The 21706-nt window shown below is 36.2% G+C and overlaps 1 protein-coding gene across 2 annotated transcripts in view; it reads left to right on the top strand.

The window, feature by feature from the left end:
• The window catches only part of PGM2L1 (phosphoglucomutase 2 like 1), a 71082-nt gene extending 49376 nt beyond the window's left edge, over window positions 1-21706 (top strand). Inside the window, exons 6-14 of one of the 2 annotated variants that reach the window (XM_060160000.1) lie at window positions 4578-4771; window positions 5625-5814; window positions 6348-6445; window positions 7151-7331; window positions 9067-9160; window positions 9490-9619; window positions 9852-10041; window positions 13742-13875; window positions 20448-21706. In XM_060160000.1, the coding sequence (XP_060015983.1) occupies window positions 4578-4771; window positions 5625-5814; window positions 6348-6445; window positions 7151-7331; window positions 9067-9160; window positions 9490-9619; window positions 9852-10041; window positions 13742-13875; window positions 20448-20481 (1245 nt within the window). In that variant the 3' untranslated portion in view covers window positions 20482-21706. Of the gene's footprint in view, window positions 1-4577; window positions 4772-5624; window positions 5815-6347; window positions 6446-7150; window positions 7332-9066; window positions 9161-9489; window positions 9620-9851; window positions 10042-13741; window positions 13876-15780; window positions 17417-20447 lie in introns of those variants that run through there. The other variant, XM_060159999.1, reaches the window with a different exon arrangement.

Here is a 21706-nt window from a genome sequence, read left to right as displayed (position 1 = left end):
GGGGCTTACAGGACTGTCTCCTGCCTGCCTCTTCCACCTTGTTTCATTCATTCTCCTCCTGTGCTCAGTACATCCCAGTCACACTGCAGCTCCTTTCCATTCCTCCAGCTCCTTCAGTATACCAAGCCCTTTTCCCACTCTGAGCCTTTTGTTTGTTCCTCTGCTTGGATTTCTCTTCCCCAAATCTTGCAGATTTGCTTATTTTCATCCTTCAAGGCTCCTGCCCAGATGTTGTTTCCGTGAAAAGACCTTCCCTGGCCACCTTATCTGAAATGGCTTCCCTCAGTGACCTTCTCTTCATCTTATTTCCTTCACAAAACTTATCACTATCTGTAATTACCTGCTTTCTTTACGATGAATTATCTTGTTTGTTTATTGACTTGTTTGTTTGACTGTCCCCACCCCATTCCCCAATATAAGCTCATGGGTGGAGGGACTTTGTTTTGATATTTACTGCTATTGAACATACTTGTCACATAGTAGACCCTCAAAGATTTGTTTTCTTAAAGTATTCAATATAAGCACAAGGTAAAAAGTATGAAAGTTAAACCAGTGTAAAAAGTTAAACAATAAGGAATATTTCTCCCACCCTCTTCCCCTAGTATCCCTTTTCAGAAGCAAATACTGTTTCTGGTTTTGGTTTCCTTCCAGAGAGTCTATGCACGTGTAATCATGACCAATCACGTATTGGTCACTCCTCTTTTTTTTTTCCCCATAAATGGCAGGGCACTATATATAGTGTTCTGCACCTTGGTTTTTTCACACAACAGTGTGAAACAGCCTTAGAGATCATTTTCTACATCAGTCCATCTATAGATAGATAGGTTTGCCTCATTCATCTTTAAAAACCTATATAGATGAGTCGTAATTTATTTAACCAGTCCTCTGTTGATGAATATTTCATTTGTTTCTGATCTGCTGCCTACAAGCAGTGCTACAGTGAATGTTATTCTACATACATCTGTGTTCATATGTACAAGTAGACTTACAGAGTCAATATGGAATAGCAGTTAAGAGAATTATGGGGTGGGGCTTCCCTGGTGGCGCAGTGGTTGAGAGTCCGCCTGCCGATGCAGGGGACACGGGTTCATGCCCCGGTCTGGGAAGATCCCACATGCCGCCGAGCGGCTAGGCCCGTGAAACAGCAAAAAAAAAAAAAAAAAAAGAATTATGGGGGTGGGTTTGAAACCTATCTCTGTCCTCTGCCACTCAGAAGCTTTGTAACCTAAGGCAAGTTACTTAATTTCTCTGTGCTTTAGTTTCTCCATCTACAAACTGAGAATAATAATAGAACCAGCATCATAGGGTGAGAGTAAGGATTAAGGGAGATAGTGCATGAAAAATGCTTGGTATTGTGTCTGGCTCCAGTAAATAATAAATGTTACCTATTGTTTTTATTCTTATCTATAGCTGCACTGTCCAAGCTGATAGCCACCAGCTACCTATGGCTATCGAACACTTAAAATATGACTAGTCTGAATTGAGATGTGCTGTAAGTGTAAAATACACACCAGATTTCGGACAGTTAATACAATAAAAGAATGTAATGTAAATATGACTTGCGTTGTGGCTCACATTATATTTCTGTGGCCCTGCTGAGCTATAAAATAAATTTCTAGATGTGAAACTTCTGAGTCAAAGGGACTATGAAATAAAATTTGTCACTCTCTATTCAAGGTAATGGTTCTAGTTGATACTCTCACCACCAATATGAAGGTCTTTATCCCCCACGGTACATTATTGTATTATCAAACTTTTTCATCTTTGCCAATCAGATATGTGGAAATGTTATGTTTAATCTGTACCTGTCTTATGAGTAAGGTTGAGCTTCTTTTCATGCATTTATATGATACTTGTGTTCCCTTTCCTGAAAAGTCTGTTTAAGGTTTTGCCCATTTTTTTCTTGGGTAGTTGCTCTTTTCCTTGTTGATTTGTAGGAACTCCAAAGTAGCTCTTGGTCATCTGTTTTTCAGATATTTTTCCCCCATATTATCATTTGCCTTTTGACTTTATTTATGATATTTTTCCATGCATGGTGGTATGGTATTTTTTTTCCATCTGGAAAAATTATTTTGACATTTTTATTGCTATCATATTTCACTTGTACATTAATTTAGGGAGATTCAATATTTTTGTCATATTATTGAGTCTCTTTATTCAAGAACAGAATGTATCTTTCTATTCTTCCAAGACTTCTTTTAGACCCTTCAGTAACATTTTATTTATTTATTTATTTATTTATTTATTTATTTAGTTTTGGCTGTGTTGGGTCTTCGTTTCTGTGCGAGGGCTTCCTCTAGTTGTGGCAAGCGGGGGCCACTCTTCATCGCAGTGCGCTGGCCTCTCACTATCGCAGCCTCTCTTGTTGTGGAGCACAGGCTCCAGATGCGCAGGCTCAGTAGTTGTGGCTCATGGGCCTAGTCGCTCCGCGGCATGTGGGATCTTCCCAGACCAGGGCTCAAACCTGTGTCCCCTGCATTAGTAGGCAGATTCTCAACCACTGCGCCACCAGGGAAGCCCCTTCAGTAACATTTTAAAGATTTTTTATCTTTTACATTTCTTTTTAAGTTTATTCCTGGGTATATTTTGTGGCATGGATTTTTCTGTTACTAAATCAGGTAGGGATACTTTCTGCTGCAGGTTCAGAAAACCCACAAAAGTGGCTTAAGCTGATAGGAATTTATTTTTCTCACATAACAAAAAATCCAGAAGTATGTGGCTGCTGGCATGGTTCTGTAGCTCAGCGTTGTCGGGTCTGGCACCTCTGCAGTTTTTTTGGCCTTTTCTTCAAGCATGGCCATTATATGTGTTGCTGTTCCTCTAGGCATCACATTCACATACAAGGCAGGGAGAAAGGCCAAGATGTTTTTTTCTCGTGTTATATAAATTTTCATAAAGAGCTTTCAGGGCCTATGGACAGAATCTTGTTGGTTGTTTGGAATGTGGGAGCATCCCTTAAGAGCAATTTTTGGTTTTGTTTTTTAAATTTCTGCAGGAAACACAGGAGTTTCACTGACTGGGAGCAATTTCTGTGTCAATTTAGATCTCAGATTTGAAATTTTTTCATCACCCAGAACTTAGGAAGAAACAGACATGCTTCCTCATCATCTTTCAATAATAGTGGGCAGAACTTTTTCTATTCTACATTTCCACTAAGAGGGGCATCTCAGTTCCAATTCCCTACCTTCCACACGCGCATTAAAACTCAGGAGCCGATATAAAAAAAAAAAAAAAAAAAACTCAGGAGCCAGATAAATGAACAGTTCCCAAACCCCAGGTGGCCACAGCGTCAGCCCGCAGCTTTATCACTCTGGTTTTCCATTCTTTCCTTTTTTCCCACTGCCTGGAGTTTTCCCTTTCCTTCTTATGAACCAAGCTGTACATTTTAGATAATACTTTTTCTACTTTAGCATTTTGAGGTGTTTACAGAGTGAGAATTTTTAGGTCATGCAGTCTACCATATTGCTTGGTACAGAGTTTTGTACATAGCATATATTCAAAAGTATTCTTCTTTCCTTCATTCAGGATGCAGTAGAAGGGATTCATGTCAAATACATGGGAGAAGTTGGTATAGATATTTTCTAAGCAGAGTCCCTTCTAACCTTGAGAGCCTGTGAATTATAGAAATACATTTTCTTGCTTTTCTGTTAACTGTTCCTACTGTCTTGTTGATCAGGCTACTTGACAAACTGACAACTTAATGAAATGTATTTTCATTAAATACTGAAAATACATATACTGAAATGCGTATGGAATAATTAGCATGTTAACTGTCTTTCCTGGAATAGACTTTATTTAGTGTGACATAAATTCTACTTTAATTTATAGCTGAAAAATAATTTCTTCTTTATCATATAACAGGACCATTTTATAATGTTAAAATTTCATAGTATCAAGTTTCATGGATACTCCATGGTTTCTTAGATCTTCATAGTATATATTTACCTATAGATCTAAGATTATGATTGTACATTATGGTATATGCATATTTTAGCATTGTCATAACGATGCCCCGATTATATTTTACTTGTATTGTTATTATTAGTATACTTATAAATGAGAAAATAATACCAGATCATTTTATTGAAAAGACCCTGTGGAATCATTACTATCAATCTCCTTAGGTATTTATTAAGTTAATCCAGTGTTGACATTTTCTACTTGATTAATTTGGTATGCTTCTTTTTTTAATAAATTTATTTATTTTTGGCTGCATTGAGTCTTCGTTGCCGCGCGCAGGCTTCTCACTGCGGTGGCCTCACTTGTTGCAGAACATGGGCTCTAGGTGTGCAGGCTTCAGTGGTTGTGGCACGCGGGCTCAGTAGTTGTGGCTTGCGGGCTCTAGAGCACAGGCTCAGTAGTTGTTGTGCATGGGCTTAGTTGCTCCGCGGCACGTGGGATCTTCCCGGACCAGGGCTTGAACCCATGTCCCCTGCATTGGCAGGCGGATTCTTAACCACTGCACCACCAGGGAAGTCCAGGTATGCTTCTTTTTAAAGTCAAATATCTCTACTGTAGCTAAGAAAACATATGGCCAACATTTCAAGTAATTATAGCTGTGTTTACCTATCATCTAGGTTTATTGGGAAAACGGTGCTCAGATCACATCTCCTCATGATAAAGAAATTCTGAAATGTATAGAAGAATGTGTGGAACCCTGGAATGGTTCCTGGAATGATAATTTAGTGGATACCAGCCCACTGAAGAGAGATCCTCTGCAGGACATTTGTAGGAGATACATGGAAGATCTGAAAAAGATCTGTTTTTACAGGTATCCAAGTGGGAATATAGGATAATATTACCTTAGCATAAGATTAACAAATAAGAGAAAGCAATGGGGATAAAAATGTGTTGACTATTCCTTATATTAAAATTATCGCTAAATACTACTATTCATAATAGTTAAAAAGTAGAAATAACACAAACATTCAAATACTCATTAACTGATGAATGGATAAATAAAATGTAGTGTATCCATACCATGAAATATTATTCAGCAGTGAAAAGAAATGAAGTACCGTTGCGTACTACAACATGGATAAACTTTAAAAACAGGCTAAGTGAAGTAAGCCAGTCACAAAGGACCACATGTTGTATGGTTACATTGGTATGAAATGTCCAGTGTAGGCAAATCTGTAGAGATAGAAAGAGAAAGTGTATTTAGCGCTACCTATGGCTGGGAAAAGTGGGAGGATTAGGGTGTGGTGGCTATGGGGTAGGGAGTTTTTTGGTGGGTAATGAGAATGTTCTAAAATTGATTACGGTAATGGTTGAACAACTCTGTGAATATAGTGAAAGCCATTCAATTGTATACTATAGATGGATGAATTTATAGTATATTAATTACCTCTCAATAAAGCTGTTAAAAATTATAGCTGAATAGATGTATTCATTCTATATAAGGTAAGGAAATTTCCTCTAAAATTTGATTTTTCCTTACCTATTTCTATATTTCTGTAACTATTCCATAAATAGCTAACACTATTTTTAGAAAATATCATGGCTTGTTGAGTATATTTTCCTTATTCTAGCAAAATAAATTTTAGCTTTTTCTCTAGATTATTTTAATTATACCACAAGTAGTGAGTTTTATGATACGGACTGAATGATATTTTCCTTTACAGGGAATTAAACTCAAAAACCACCTTGAAATTTGTACATACATCTTTTCATGGAGTTGGACATGACTATGTGCAGTTGGCTTTTCAAGTATTTGGTTTTCAGCCTCCAATTCCAGTACCAGAACAAAAAGATCCTGATCCAGACTTTTCTACTGTTAAATGCCCAAATCCTGAAGAAGGGGAATCTGTGCTGGTATATTTTTTCTATATTTAAATTATTATTAGTGTATTAAACTTTATCATATAGCCAGAACTCTTTGACAATTCAAAGATTACTTACAAAAGCAAAAACCACTTTAGTTTACATCTTTTAAATTATATTAGAGCCATATATTCTGTTTTGTTTGAAATCTCTATGGTGGATATCCCTACTTCTAGGCTTATTTTAAATTTAGCCAAACTAGATTAGCAGATGCAGACTATTATATATAGACTGGATAAACAACAAGGTCCTATTGTATAGCACAGGGGACTATATTCAATATCCTGTGATAAACCATAATGGAAAAGAATATGAAAAGTATAACTGAATCACTTTGCTGTACAGCAGAAATCAATGCAGCATTGTAAATCAACTATACTTCAGTAAAATAAAGTAAAAAAAACAATTTAGCCAAACTATGTTCCTTCTAGAATTCATATCACTAACATAGTGCCCACATTTAGGAATATTACATTGAATTTAACATCTTCAATGCAATCCAGCTTTTTGGGTCACCATTTCAGGAACTTTCTTTGAGACTGGCAGAGAAAGAAAATGCCCGGATAGTGCTAGCCACAGATCCTGATGCAGACCGACTGGCAGTGGCAGAACTTCAGGAGAAGTAAGTAGAACCTCTTATTTGATTAAAAGCTTAAACTTTGAAAAATAGTTTTTGATTTTAAGTCTTATAGGCTCATTGGAAATAATAAAAAAAAAATAAGAAAACAAATCTCCCGTAAGCCTACTATCCAGAGATAACCACCTAGGTTGATATTTTGACATTTCCTCCCTATGTTTTCTCTATTCAAATATTTAAGATATATTTGTTTTTTATAAAATTGTAATCATACTATATATAGTTTTGTATCTTGATTATTTCCACTTAATATTGTACTGTGAGCATTTTTCTCTGTCCTTAAATATTGTTTAAAATATTCATTTTTAAACTGGCATAGTATCCCAACAGATTGCTTTATTAGTGTAATCATTTCCTAATCATGGTGCTTTTGGTTGCTGTGTATTTTTGCCATTATAATGTGGTGACAAATGTCTTTCCATAAAGAGGACATCATATTATAACATATTTCTCATTAAGTAAGAAAAGAAACATAACAGCATAATAATTTTTCAAAGTACTTTGCTGCCATTCCTACCCTAAGCTCTCCCTGGTCAGTTAGAGACGTAGTAGTAAATGTTTTCTCAAAAATCCCATACAGTAGTTTTTGGGTTTTCTTGTGTGAATGATGGTAATTTGTAGGTCCTGGGGTCAAGGAGTTTTAATGAGAAGTTATAAAGGTCTTGACTTGAATTTTCATTCTCTCTACAGTGGTGATTGGAAAGTTTTCACAGGGAATGAGTTGGCAGCTTTGTTTGGGTGGTGGATGTTTGATTGCTGGAAGAAAAATAAATCAAGAAATGCTGATGTGAAGAACATTTATATGTTAGCCACCACAGTCTCTTCCAAAATTTTGAAGGCAATTGCACTAAAAGAAGGATTTCACTTTGAAGTAAGAATAGATAATATCTCTGTGCTCCTTTTCTAAACCTATCTCTATAAATTAAAGCCATCTTCCCACCAAAACTGACTTTTATTGATTTCATTTCTAATCCCCGCTTTTTTTCTAATCCTGTTAACACTTTCTTAATCTTTTTGATTGTTTAGTAACCTTGAGCCAAATTCATCCTGTATGTGAGTTTCTGAAACTAAGATAGGACGTTCTTTAAAAATTGCTTTAATGTTTACTATTCCATACAACAGTATCTGGCTTTCATACTGAGAAAATCTGGCTCCGAGTGACCTCATCAATCACATAAACTTCACTCCAAAAAATTGTAGATGTCATTGACTGCATGTTTAGGCTCTTCAAGTTCAGTCTTAAGAAACTTTAAATAGTCTCCTAGATTGCAAATTAAGACCCAGTGATTCTACATCCAAAAAACAAATGACTCTCTCTCAGCACAGATCATTAACCTTTGTGAGCCTCGGGCAGTTAAACTGACCACTTTTATAGCTACTGGGACTGATGCCAATTAAGTTACTTTTCCTCTGCCAACTTTGCCAAATATCAGTGAAAAAGTCACCGCTGGGCACTTTTCTTGAGCCACAATCAAGCTACAGGTCTTAACACTAATTGGCTAACTAAAAGAAAATTGAACCTTCCTTAATGAAATAGAACTTCCAGTCTCTGGCTTTCTAAAGTACAAATAGCAAAACAGAAGAAATTGAAAATTTATTCAAACCTAAAATTCTGAATTACTCTAATGTTAACCTTTTCCTTGTAGGAAGAAAAATGTATAATGAACACAAAAGAGAAAAAAGAACATGATTCTAAAGACCTATTTATAAATGTGCCTCCTTGTTTTTGTTGGGGATGGGGTGCTGCAGAGATTTTTGGCTTTTTTTTTTTTCCCAGTGAGGAGGTAGAGAGGTGAATGAGAAATCTTAAATTAGTAATGGAGAGCTCCAGAGTCACTGTGTATTACATGCTCTTTCTATTGACTCTAAAAGAGTTCATGTCTTTAAAATGAACAGTAGCTCATCAGATGAAAAGTCCTCAAATCTAATTTCCAAAGAAGGACTTAGTCACTTTTTGATGGTTTTATTTGGGCCATGCTGTTATGGTAAAAGTACACTTGGTTCAAGTATATGTTGTGATAATGTTTAAAGTGTATCATTAAAAAGCTTTAATGCCTTTGATTAATCAGATGGACTAAATTACAACCTTCATAGGCACTTTTATATTAGTGATTATAATACAGCTTAAAGGACAATTTCTAAGAAGCCGTGTAATTGAATCCTGCCTCGATCTCTTATATGCAGTGTAATCTTGGGCAAATTTACTGAACCTCTGAGCCTCTGTTTCAGCAACAGAGTTTTTGTGAGCATTAAAAAAGATAATAATGTAAAGCACCTGTTACAGTGCTTGATAAATAGCAGATGATCATAATATATGTGTGTATTTATGTTACTTTGTGACTGTATGCATCACCACTTATTGGATTATATTTGGTGGATTACATCACCTATTTCTGTGCTTGATAAAATGGTAGGTCATCAGTCACAACAGTGTGTGTATCCATGCCCTTTATGACTATATGTTTACCACTATATAAATCTTTGTGGTGAAGACCATAACAGAAGATCACTATGGAAGTGTTATGTGCATTTAGTGACAGGCTTTTCTCTAATATGTATTTTTATGAGAGAGTCACTTAACTAGAATAGCCTCCTCTGCATTTCAGGAAACGTTACCAGGTTTTAAATGGATTGGAAGTAGGATAAAAGACCTCCTGGAAAATGGGAAAGAAGTCCTTTTTGCATTTGAAGAGTCTATTGGTATGTAGTAAATATTAAAATATTTGAAATTTGAATGAGAGCATTTTTTAAAATATAGTTAATTATGTACAGAGGAGTTTTTGTCATCTGGTTTTGCATTTTGAGTTAAAAAGAAACCACCGTGAACTCTGAAATGTGTAGATACATTTCTCATCGGGGGAAAAAAAAAAAAAAAGGACCTTAAAGGTCCCCTAAATACCTTCAGTATAGGTGGGTTTCATTTATTACTAGGCTTTTAAATTCATTCGTCCTTCTGAAGAAATGTAAAACTATTAAATTATATATAAGCTTATGTTTTCCTTCTTTTTAAAGATGTTTTTAATTCTTAGGTTTTCTGTGTGGAACTTCAGTTTTGGATAAGGATGGGGTGAGTGCAGCCGTTGTTGTTGCTGAGATGGCATCTTACCTGGAAACCATGAATATAACATTGAAACAACAACTGATTAAGGTTTATGAAAAGTAAGTTCTACTATTAGGAATTTGGCATTCTAATTTTTTTATTTTTTTGGTGCTACTTTTAACCTTCTAAATTTATTTTTGAGGAATAGTCATTCCTTTTTAAAAAGTACTAAAATTGTCTGCATTAAGGACTGCCACTTTCTACATAACACTGTAATAGGCTTATCTTTAATACATACTTTTCGAAAGAGTGAGTTGAAATCTGATTTTAACACTTTAAATCTCTGTGCAGATATGGTTATCATATTTCAAAAACTTCGTATTTCTTGTGTTATGATCCAACTACCATCAAAAGTATATTTGAAAGGCTTCGCAATTTTGATTCTCCAAAAGAATACCCAAAGTTTTGTGGGACATTTGCTATATTGCATATACGAGATGTTACCACTGGATATGATAGCAGCCAGCCTAATAAGAAATCAGTAAGTACCTATTTTTTTTTAATTTTCAACAATTTGTAATAATTCATACTATGTAAAATAGTTGAAGGTCAAGCCTGTGAGTTTCTTGAAACTAGGGTCCATTGTTTTTCTCCAGAGCAGTTGTAAGTTCACCAACTGGCTCTGACGCCCATCCTGTCCTCATCACTCCCCCAAGTGTATGCTACCCTTGTGGGTGGGGAGTGGGAAGGAGAATGAGAGAGACAGAAAGAGAAAGGGAGGGAGGGGAAAGGTGTGGTGCTGCTAAATAATGTTGAAAATAAAGTCTAAAAGCTCATAATTTTATCATATGATATCACTTACATGTGGAATCTAAAAAAATTATGCAAATGAGCATATTACAAAACAGAAGCAGACTCACAGACATAGAAAACAAACTTTTGGTTATGAAGGGGGAAGTGGGGGAGGGATTAATTAGGAGTTTGGAATTAAAATATATACACTACTATATATAAAATAGATCACCAAAAGGGACCTACTGTATAGCACAGGGAACTATACTCAATATCTTGTAATAACGTATAATGGAAAAGAATCTAATAAAAAAAATTTTAATTAAAATTTAAAAAAATTTTAATGTTTTACCTAATCATCTTAGCACCTAAAAATAAATAAATAAATAAATGCTTATAATTTCAAAGCTATTCATCTTTCTAGTTTTAACTTCCTTTTTCAACTTTATTCCCTATACCTCCAGCCAGATGGAATAATTTATAGTTTCTTACATATATACATTAAAAATTTTTTTTCTATTTTTGCTCAGGCTTTTTCCTCAGTCTACCTTTTCTTCCTACTGCTGCATATCCACACTTTAGCCATTTTAAGACTTCATGCAGATGTCACCTCCTCCACATACCCTCCAGGTCCCATAATCCGATATCGTCCTCCTGAGGTTTCATTATATATTGTGCCTTCCTCTTGTCATTTATCACTTTCTATCTTATGTTATCATTGTCTTGTTCATGGCAGATCCATTTCTAACATAGCTTTATGCCTGTCAAAGCTCCTGCCTACATAGTGGGTGCTCAACTAATATTTAAAAGCCCTATAGATTGCTGATTATATTTATTTTGTTATTGTTATGATTACAATTATTAGCCTAAATTTCTATTTATAATTTCTGATGTTGTCTCAAGCTTCTAGGCGCATAATATATTTTGGGAAATCTGCAAGCCTTTTATGTAGAATACTACCCATATTCCCTTTGTGTATTTTCATCCAGTCAACAAAAATTGGTTCTCAGTTGTCATTCTGTGTGCACATATGTGTGTATCTATTTTTCTGTCTTCGTAAACTAATTGAAAAGAACCAAATTTTTTGCTTCTTTTTATTTCTCTAATGTTGCTGTGGTTAGAATAGTTCTTGGTGTGTTGCTTTTTTCCTCTTGAATCCCTTTAAAGTTTATATTTGTTATTCAAAGTGCTTTCCTATCTATTCTCCACTGATGCTTACAACAGTTTTGTAAGACTCATAGTGTAGATATTTGTTAATCCCCTAAGGTCACACACAGTGACTGTCAAAGACTTCCTGAGTTCGTTCTTCTCCAACTTCAGATTGGCATTAACTGTGTGTTCAACAGGCATTTGTTAAAACCCTTCTTTGCTACAGGCACAGGCACACTGGCAATACAATAATGACAAAGACACTGTTTCTACACTCAGGAGTCTAGTGGGGAAATGGTCAAGTAAACAGTGGTTACTTTACAAAATGATAAGGGCTACTGGGGGTACATAAGGGTGCCATGGAAGAGCATAGGAAAGACCCTTACTCAGATTTGAGGGGCTTACAGAAGGCTTTGCAGAGGACTTCTGTGAGCTGAGTCCTAGAGTCTCGGTAGGAGTTATCCAGATGTGGGAGGAACAGAGGATGTTTCAGGCAAAGGGAGCAGCAAGTGCTATGTCTGGAGGTGAGAAGGCATGTTTTCTTTCAAAGAACCACAAGGAATTCTCTACAGCTGTAGTGTGGAGTGCAAAGAAGAATGGCCTGTGCAGTGAGTGGGTTAGAGAGGGGCAGACTTCCAGGCAGGGAGATCAGTTAGTACGCTGTTTCAGTAATCCAGATGAGAGATGATGGGAGCCTGAATGGTAGTAGTAGTGATGGAGAGAGCCAGACAAAATTGAGTTAAATAAAGGATAGAATCGACAGGACTTGCTAGTTGATGGCCTGTGAGTGGAAAAGAGGGAAGGAAGGTCTCTGTCTTAAGCAACTAGTAGTACCACTGACTGAGAGAGGGGTCTCACGGAGAGGACCAGGCTCGCTAGAGGGAAGGCACCACTGTCAACCCTTCTGCCCTAGTACAACCGCCATGGGTCCCTTGAGATACCTTCACAGACTGATTTGTGATCCAGGAAGAGTACCAGTGTTAATCCATATATTTAATGTCAGTAAAGCTTCACTTCTTTTTTTTTTTTTTTTTTTTGCGGTACACGGGCCTCTCACTGTTGTGGCCTCTCCCGTTATGGAGCACAGGCTCCGGACGCACAGGCTCAGCAGCCATGGCTCACTGGCCCAGCCGCTCCGCGGCATGTGGGATCTTCCCTGACCGGGGCACAAACCCGTGTCCCCTGCATCGGCAGGTGGACTCGCAACCACTGCGCCACCAGGGAAACCCCAATAAAGCTTCATTTCATGTATTAACTTTTAGATTAAAAAAAATAGATATATATTTTGCACTCCAGTGGGTTATTTTGCCTGTCCTCTAGGATATGTGCACTCTGCTTTGGAGACTACTGATAAACTATCTGTGAAAGTGCTTTGAAATTCTAAAGCACTTTGCAAACGTAGAGGCAGTTTGGACTTTTAATGTTTGGACAAATAGACCTGGCTTAAACTTCTTGCTCTGCCACTTAGCTGATTACCTTGAACAGGTCGTTTATTCTCCTTGAGCCTTGTCTGTAAATTGGCAGTAATATTTACTTTGCAGGATTATTGTTGAGGCCTGGAGATCATGTGTGTAAGGTATATAATCCAGTGCCTGTATAATTATAAATGTTTAGTAAATGGTACAGCTGTGAATTATTATGCATGTAATCTTTTGTATTTTACAGTTCTTTTAAAAATATTTTTAAATTTTTAATTGCAGCTAAAAAAACACATAAAATTTACCATCTTAACCATTTTTAAATTTTTAAATTTTTGGCTGTGTTGGGTCTTCGTTTCTGTGCGTGGGCTTTCTCTAGTTGCGGCGAGCGGGGGCCACTCTTCATCGCGGTGCACGGGCCTCTCACTGTCGCGGCCTCTCTTGTTGCGGAGCACAAGCTCCAGACGTGCAGGCTCAGTAGTTGTGGCTCACGGGCCTAGTTGCTCCGCGGCATGTGGGATCTTCCCAGACCAGGGCTCAAACCTGCGTCCCCTGCATTGGCAGGCAGATTCTCAACCACTGCGCCACCAGGGAAGCCCCATCTTAACCATTTTTAAGAGTACAGTTCAGTAGTGTTAACCATATTCACATTGTTGTGCAACTGATCTCCAGAACTTTTTCATCTTGCTAAACTGAAACTCTATACCCATTAAACAAGTCTCCATTTCCCCCTCCTGCTAGCCCTTGGCAACCACGCTCCTACTTTCTCTTTCTATGAATTTTGCTACTTTACACACCTCATATAAGTGGAATGTACTTTACAACTCTTGAAAACAAGAAAGGTACCAAGTGTAATTGAGCTGTTGTTGCATTTGTGCATAGGTGCTGCCTGTGAGTAAAAACAGCCAAATGATTACGTTTTCTTTTCAAAATGGCTGTGTTGCTACTCTTCGGACAAGTGGGACAGAACCAAAGATAAAGTATTATGCAGAGATGTGTGCGTCACCTGACCAGAGGTGAGAATTGACTTTTTAAATATTATATATATATAAAAGCTTTACTGAGGTGTAATTTACATTCAGCCATTTGAAGTATACAACAGTGTTTCTTAATATATTCAGAGTTGTGGAAACATCACTATAATCAAGCTTAGAACATTTTCATCACCTCAGAAAGAAACCCCATACCTGTTCGCAGTCACTCTCCACTCCCCTCCTTCCCAGCCCTAGGCAACCACCGATCTACTATTTGTCATTACACGTTTGCTTCTTCTGGACATTTCATATAAATGGAATCATGCAATATGTGGTCCTTAGTGACTGACATCTTTACTTAGCATAATGTTTTCAAGGTTCATCCATGTTAGCATGAATCAGTACTTTATTCCTTTTTTAAAAAATTTGTTATCATGGCTCAATGATATTCCACTGTATGGATATACCATATTTTTTTATCCGTTCATCAGAGGATGGACATTTGGGTTATTTCCACATTTTGGCTATTATGAATAATGGTGCTCTAAATGTTTGTGTTCAAGTTTTTATGTGGACGTATATTTTCATTTCACTTAGGTATATATCATATATATATATATATATATATATATATATATATATATATAAGGAGTAGAATTGCTGGGTCATATGGTAGTTCTATGTTTAGGTTTTTGAGGAACTGCCAGACTGTTTTCCAAAGAGGCTGCATTATTTGGGAACTGAATTTTAATTTTTTAGTGAATTTATATTCTTGGGAAGGCTCTCTGAGCTTTAAGTCTTTTTTTTTTTTTTTTTTTTTTGCGGCATGCGGCCCTCTCACTGTTGTGGCCTCTCCCGTTGCAGAGCGCAGGCTCCGGACGCGCAGTCTCCGGACGCGCAGGCTCAGCGGCCATGGCTCACAGGCCCAGCTGCTTTGCGGCATGTGGGATCTTCCCAGACCGGGGCACGAACCCACGTCCCCTGAATCGGCAGGCGGACTCTCAACCGCTGCACCACCAGGGAAGCCCTGAGCTTTAACTCTTGATGAACATAAAGAATTGATCAACAAGTAGTTTGTTTATTGCCAAATTCTTATTTTCTACATGTAACATGATTTGACTTAATCTGGCCAATTAATATCCTTTTAGGAGTGTAAATTGTGACTAAATTAACTTGACTTTAATAATATATTCAGAGGGTATTTAAACTTTTTAAACTTTCATAAGTAGTATCTCCTATAAGGTTGTCATTGATCAATATGTATTTGGGAAGGAGATTTTTTTTGGAATTGCCTTCAGAGCCCAAGTTACATTATTTACTGTTTCCCTAATCTTTGTGTTTAGGAGCAGATTTTATTTCCTTTGGGGGAAAAAATGACCTCCTGAAGTCATTCAGAGCAGAGTGTGAAGTAAAACATATTGAATAATGCTATCTTTGGTTAAGAATGAAGGTTGATTATTAAAGTAAAAAAAATTGATTTGTTGTGTAGCTTGTAAAATGACTGTGAAGGCAGTTTTAAAGAGGCATTCCTAGAAATGTTCTGGGCAGTGGCACCTCTTCAGGTGATAACTTTGAAGGGAATACTTGCTATTTTATAAACATCTTTTTTTTTTTTTTTTAACATCTCATTTTTTTAGTCACATCTCAGGAAGCCATTTTATCTTAATACCTGATATTGGTGTTCTAAGCCATTAAGTTATCTGATTCAGGAGAAATCTTTAGATATACTATAACTCATCCATGTTTCATGTACCAAGGAACTCCTTTTAATGCAGTTCAATTTCAGTTTGTGATAATGGTGTTTTCTGTGTGTGTGATTCCCCTTTTCCCACCTTTGGTCTCGATTTGTTTTGTTTTGTTTTAACTGAGGGAATTTCTCTTTCGTTTACCAGTTGTTTTAAGGCTATGAAAATAAAGAACTTCAAAACTCTTAACCTTTTTCCTCAGTGACACTGCCTTACTAGAAGAGGAATTGAAGAAACTCATTGAAGCTTTGATTGAGAATTTTCTTGAGCCCAGGAAAAATGGACTGACCTGGCGTTCTGTGTAGTGTTCACCAGTACGTCATTGCTTTGCACTGGCCCATGGAACAGAACAACCAAGAACTTCATGCATTGAACTCGAGTTAGCATTCTCTCTCTGTCTCATCTGGCCGAGTTATCTTTTTCCTTTTACTTTCTTTCTTTTTGGTTGGCTGACTAAACAAACTGTATACATTTGAAATGAAATGGTCTGGAGAGAAATGATTCAAATTTTTTCATAATCTTGAACAAAAGTCATTACATTAAAAGTATTATGGTAACACGTCGTTCTTCCTTCAACAGAAACAAAACAATACAAATGAGTTTTCTTAGTAAAGTGTGATTAAGCTTAGTTCCATATTCTTGTAATTGTGTATAGCACGTTTTTTTTTAAGGCAGATAAATGCTATATAATTGTAGAATTAGTTAAGGAAATTAATCCATAGAATTGGCAAGAAAATGGCACTGTTCCCGGTATACTGTGGAAAAGTGTCATTGTTACATCACAGGTATTAACTTACAAATTAGAGTATTTGAAATGAGGTATTTAGCATTTCTAGCTTAGAACAGATGTTACAATATGTGGTTTCAGCACCTTTGTTTCAGGTGCTCTTGGTGCAGTGTAAATTTATTGTATGTATTTAAAATTCTGACATTTACCGAACATAAAACAGTAGTGGCAACATTCCTAGTGGCTTGGTTCTTGTCAAATTTCTCAGTGCCTTCTCAGGGCATGGTTTGAATTGAAATAGTGTTCTTGCATTGAATATAATTTAATCAGTTAATTTGCAGACAGTTTAAGAAAATATTCCAAACTATATAGGTGCTTCCCCTCTATATCAAATAGGTTTGTTGATTTAAAAGTGTTATGAATGTAGGTAAAAATCTCAATAAAAGCAGGCTCAGTGTAACTGTAGTTAAGGATCTTCATGTTAGAATTATGTCAGTTATCACAACCTCTAAGTAAAGAAAAATATCCAAACTAAGAAAGGAGCTGTGAATTTATTTAAAAGCCTAACCTTTAAATTACATTTTTACAAGTATATTTATTTCTTTATCACATGAAGTGATGCTCATTTTACTAAGAAATAAAACATCCAGATTTTAGATCTTATGAAACACTAAAATTACATGTTTTAAAACTAAAGTCCAGGACTTCCCTGGTGGCGCAGTGGCTAAGAATCCGCCTGCCAATGCAGGGGACACGGGTTTGAGCCCTGGTCCGGGAAGATCCCACATGCCGCAGAGCAACTAAGCCCGTGTGTCACAACTACTGAGCCTGTGCTCTAGAGCACACGAGGCACAACTAATGAAGCCCGCATGCCTAGAGCCCGTGCTCCACAACAAGAGAAGCCACCACAATGGGAAGCCCACGCACCACAACGAAGAGTAGCCCCCACTCACCACAACTACAGAAAGCCTGTGCGCAGCAACAAAGACCCAACACAGCCATAAATAAATAAATAAATAAATAAATAAAACTAAAGTCCAATTTATCCTAACATCTTGCTGACTTCTGTAGAATTTCTGATCGCAAGAATACTATTTATCTTTTTTAGTGTGGAAAAAAAAATTTTTTGGAAGGTCATTTTTAGTTGATTCTGCATCTTCTAAAAGAGTTAATAGAGAAGTGTTGTTTAATCTTCTTAAAGTGTATCCTATCCTATATAGCTCACAGAGTACTTAGTACATGTGGTATAGTTAAGAGGTAACAATAATGAGGCCTTGGATGTACGTAATTATACTAAACAAATTGCCTATGGGCGATAACTAGTATGAGAGAATTTATTTCCTAAATAATAATAATAATATAAAATTTGAACTGACTAGAATATTTATTAAATCATGGTTTGGTTTATTGCAGCTAACATTTGGTTGAATCCAGATAATCCAGACGTGAGTTTCAAATTATTGTATTGGCACTATTGTTAATTTGTTCCTTCCTTACTTTCTTGTAGCTGAGTCTTGTGTGACTGTAGATAATAGAGCTAAATGTAGAGCACTATTTCTGAATGAGTTTGTTTTCAAAGGCTTTGCACTAAAGACGAAATGTGTAGAATTTTTTGCTTTATTTGCTTTTGGGAATGTAGACTGTAATTTAGGAAATGGCCTATAATCTACAAAGTGGTATGAACAATGCTACATATATATATATATATATATGAAAAATATGTATATTGGGTTTTAGTATCTGTGTTTCAGTGACTGAAGAACAAAGTTGAGCTAAAATGATACAATAGCTCATTCATAATCACTAAAGTCGTGTCATACTGTCATTCTATTATAAATAGAACAGTTTTGAGTGCTTTAATATAATGCAACACTTGAGTCATCTTAATCAAGGTGAAAAGTCATTAAGGCTTGGATTCTTATCTCAAAAATTTAAAAATCCAAAGTTAAAATTAACAAAATTTTACAAATGTTCCTGAAGTGTATAGATTGAGGGAATTATTTGATTCTAGCCAAGCTCTCGAGTCTGTCTAAGCATATTTAACAAGAACTTGACATAGTGGGTGTACACTTGCCTAACAGAATAAATTCAGTAGCCCCAGCCAACCAAGGGAAACAGAAGTACTGGCCGGTAGGTCTCAGCCTTAGGATCTACATTGTTTATCTTTTTGTTTATGAATAATATCATGGAAATGAATGCATTCTCATTGAGTGTATAAATCAAAACTGGTATTTTCTAGAGCTTTGGGGAAAAGGAAAGAATTAATGGGGCAAGATCAAAGCACTGGAAATAAACAGTAGAAATAACAATAGAAAGGTCAGTAAGGTGGCACAGGAAATGCTTCGTGTGAAGGGCAAACTTATCACCCAAAAAGTGGGGAGTGAACTGGCTGTGGGCAAGTTGTTTACTTGTGTTTACTTGTTATTATGATGAGCAGATAGTGATGCTTTTGTTTTCCTCTATTAGTGACCACTAAAAAGAGACCAGGGAGGCCTTTGAGGAGGTGAGGAAAAGTACCTCTCTCACTGATTCAGTTCCTGCTAGGATGTTGTATTTTAGGATCATATGGGAACTGGGGAGGGGAGGATATAGCAGAAATAAAAAGGAATGAAATATAGACTGGGAAATAAGATCCATGAGAAAAAGTTCAAAGGATTAAGATCATTTAACTATGGAGGGGAGAGAGCTGTTGAGATAGTTTAATAACTCTTGAATTATTAATTGAATCGTTTATTGAAGAACTCAAAGTAGGAAGTTTGATAATATGACAAACTGTTCTCCATCTCCATCAAGGACAGAATAATAGGGAATAAGGTTTTTTTTTAATAAAATTAAACATTTTAAAATTAAAGGGGTATACTAAATGCCTTTTTAAGGTTCCTTCCAATACTGTTTTTTTTTTAAATCTCAGGTTGGAACAAAGATGATGTCATAAAGAGCACTGAAAATAACATTTCAGTTTCACTCCATACCTAGAAGAATTTAGCTCACAAGATAGTTTTTGTGTATGTTGAATAGTAGATGCATGAGTGCAGTCTTTATTCATTGTATAAAGACCTGCTTAATTTAACCTGCAAATTAGGTGAGACGTGAACACAATTTTGTTCATCTTGAAGAATGTATAGCATTATAGGATAGTTGAGAGGTTTGTTTTAAATATAAATTATTGTTATTTGGATGTTGTAACTTCAGCAGACAGAAGGTTCTAAGAGGTTGGATGCTTTGGAATATCTTTATATAGGGAATAGACCTCCAATTTCTTAAGCAAGTTGCTTCTGGAATTGATGCAACAAAGATATTAGCTGGAGTTTAATGGAGAAATGTTCTACGAACTGCTGCTATTGGTATTTCTCTTAGATGTTTTCCACTGATGTTTGTGATGCTTGAAAAATCCAAATTCTGCTTGGATAAATTTGTTTTATGCTTTTTTCTCTCTACCTCCCTCTTTCCCTAGGTGCCCTCCCACATTTTGTTACTGTGAAAAGCTGTTGTCCTATTACCTCACTGATAAGTGATCTTAACTGTATTCATTCAGAATGCTTTAAACTTATTCCTAAGCTGTTTCTGTTTATGGACTTTGGGTTATTTTGTTATTATTGTGAAAATATTTAAGACATTGTAAGAAGTAATTTTAAATCTATTGCATAACCTTTTTTGGTTTTCTGGATACTACTATATATTAATTTATAATGGCCTTTTACAATTCACTTGTTTTCTGAAATTGCTCTAGAAACTGAGGAAGAAAGAGTCATACTAACCTAAATGAATGGTCAATTGATCTAGCATTCTATTTCAGGTTTCCTTGTACTTTGGGCATCCAAAGCACAAGATCTGAGATAATCTTTTTTCACATTTGTCCCTCAAAGCATCTTACCCTAAGCCATAAGAAGACTAAGTGGAAAGAAGAGAGTCTCTCATTGTCTGACTCTTTACACAGCCTGATTTTACTCCCAGTTTGAAACAAAGTTAGTGTTTACCATTGGTTACTTTAAATATTCACCATACTGTTATATTCATTAAGACATCTGTTCGTTAATTCACGATTGTGTACTTAAAAAAGAGAACATAGAAGAATGAGTAAAGTGACCAAGATAAGGGCAAAGTGACATATCTAAAGTTTGCTTCTCAAATTTTTCCACCAGCATAATCCTCAAGCAGAGGAGCATGAATGTGTAGGGGAAGGGGCCTGAGAGCAAAATCAGAAGCAGCCTGCCACTCATGAAATTTCGTGTTCTCTCTTAAAAATGTAAGTGAATTTTGCATTCTCCATAATAAAACTGTTTTAGTATAAAAATGATTCCCTCAGTCTTCATGGAAACTGGTGCTGCCAGAAAGAGGCACCGTGTTTATCACATGGGCTCTCAGTTTTCTCCCCCGCCCCCCGCCCTCAGTTGCTGCATATCCCTGGGGGTACCGCACTGACTCTAGTGTGAGAAATATAAACATAACACATACCAAGGATATTCCCTTTAGAAGCTGACTTTTGAAAGTATTAATGCCAAATTGAAGTGACCTGAAACAGTTATGTTACCACTGAACCTTGTAATATAGCCAGAGGTGTTGGCCAGTTTGTTCTGTTTAATTCTTTGGCATTCCTTGACTAAGAAGGGGCACCTGACTATCAGCTCCCTGAGAGCAAGCGTCATGGTTTATTATTTTTTCATCTCCACACCACCTAGTACTCTACCTGTTGTAGAGTACTTAATGGGTGACAATAGGAATTATGGGATTTTATTTTAAAGAAACAAATAGTTTAGGAAACAATCGAAAATGTTCATTTTCTGATTCAGCTTTTAAAACAGTTCTCAGTACTGAAGTTTGTTAAGCACGCACACCCTTAAATACCCTGTTTCTTCGGAGAGAGAAGAGCATATTCCTATTTCGAAATTGTATGTAAGGCCTAGTATTTTACACTCAAAGCAAGATGTTGGCCAAGAAGGCTAAGAAAGTGTCTGTGTAGACTTAATTAATATCATTAGTATTAGTGCCATTATGAGCCTGCTAGGGCTGCTTTCCAAGTGAGTCACAACTAATTTGATACTGTTTGGTATATTTTTGTTCAGTGTTATGATTCATCATATATCTTACAAGAACCACTCAAACAAGAGTTGCATCTGTATATGATGAGGCCTTGTGTTATAGGCTAAAACAAACTCTTTGTATACATCATTGAATATGCCAGATAAAATATATGCAGTTAAGAATTATTTATTTTTTTGTGTAGCAGTAGTTCAAAATTGTGCCCTTGTTTTAATAGTTTCTGTCAACATCTTCTCGTTTTTCCTTGCAAAAACACCAGGGTGTATCATAAGTACTGCCTATGAGAATTTGCATTTAAGTATTTGTGTGTGTGGTTTTCGTGTGGTTTTAGCCAAATGAAGTGTTATCAGTAATAAACAGG

The sequence above is a fragment of the Lagenorhynchus albirostris genome, chromosome 9, assembly GCF_949774975.1.
Source record: "Lagenorhynchus albirostris chromosome 9, mLagAlb1.1, whole genome shotgun sequence".
In the NCBI taxonomy this organism is placed as follows: Eukaryota; Metazoa; Chordata; class Mammalia; order Artiodactyla; family Delphinidae; genus Lagenorhynchus; species Lagenorhynchus albirostris.
The sequence above is the reverse complement of the archived record's forward strand: the minus strand, read 5'-3'. Positions and strand labels throughout refer to the sequence as shown.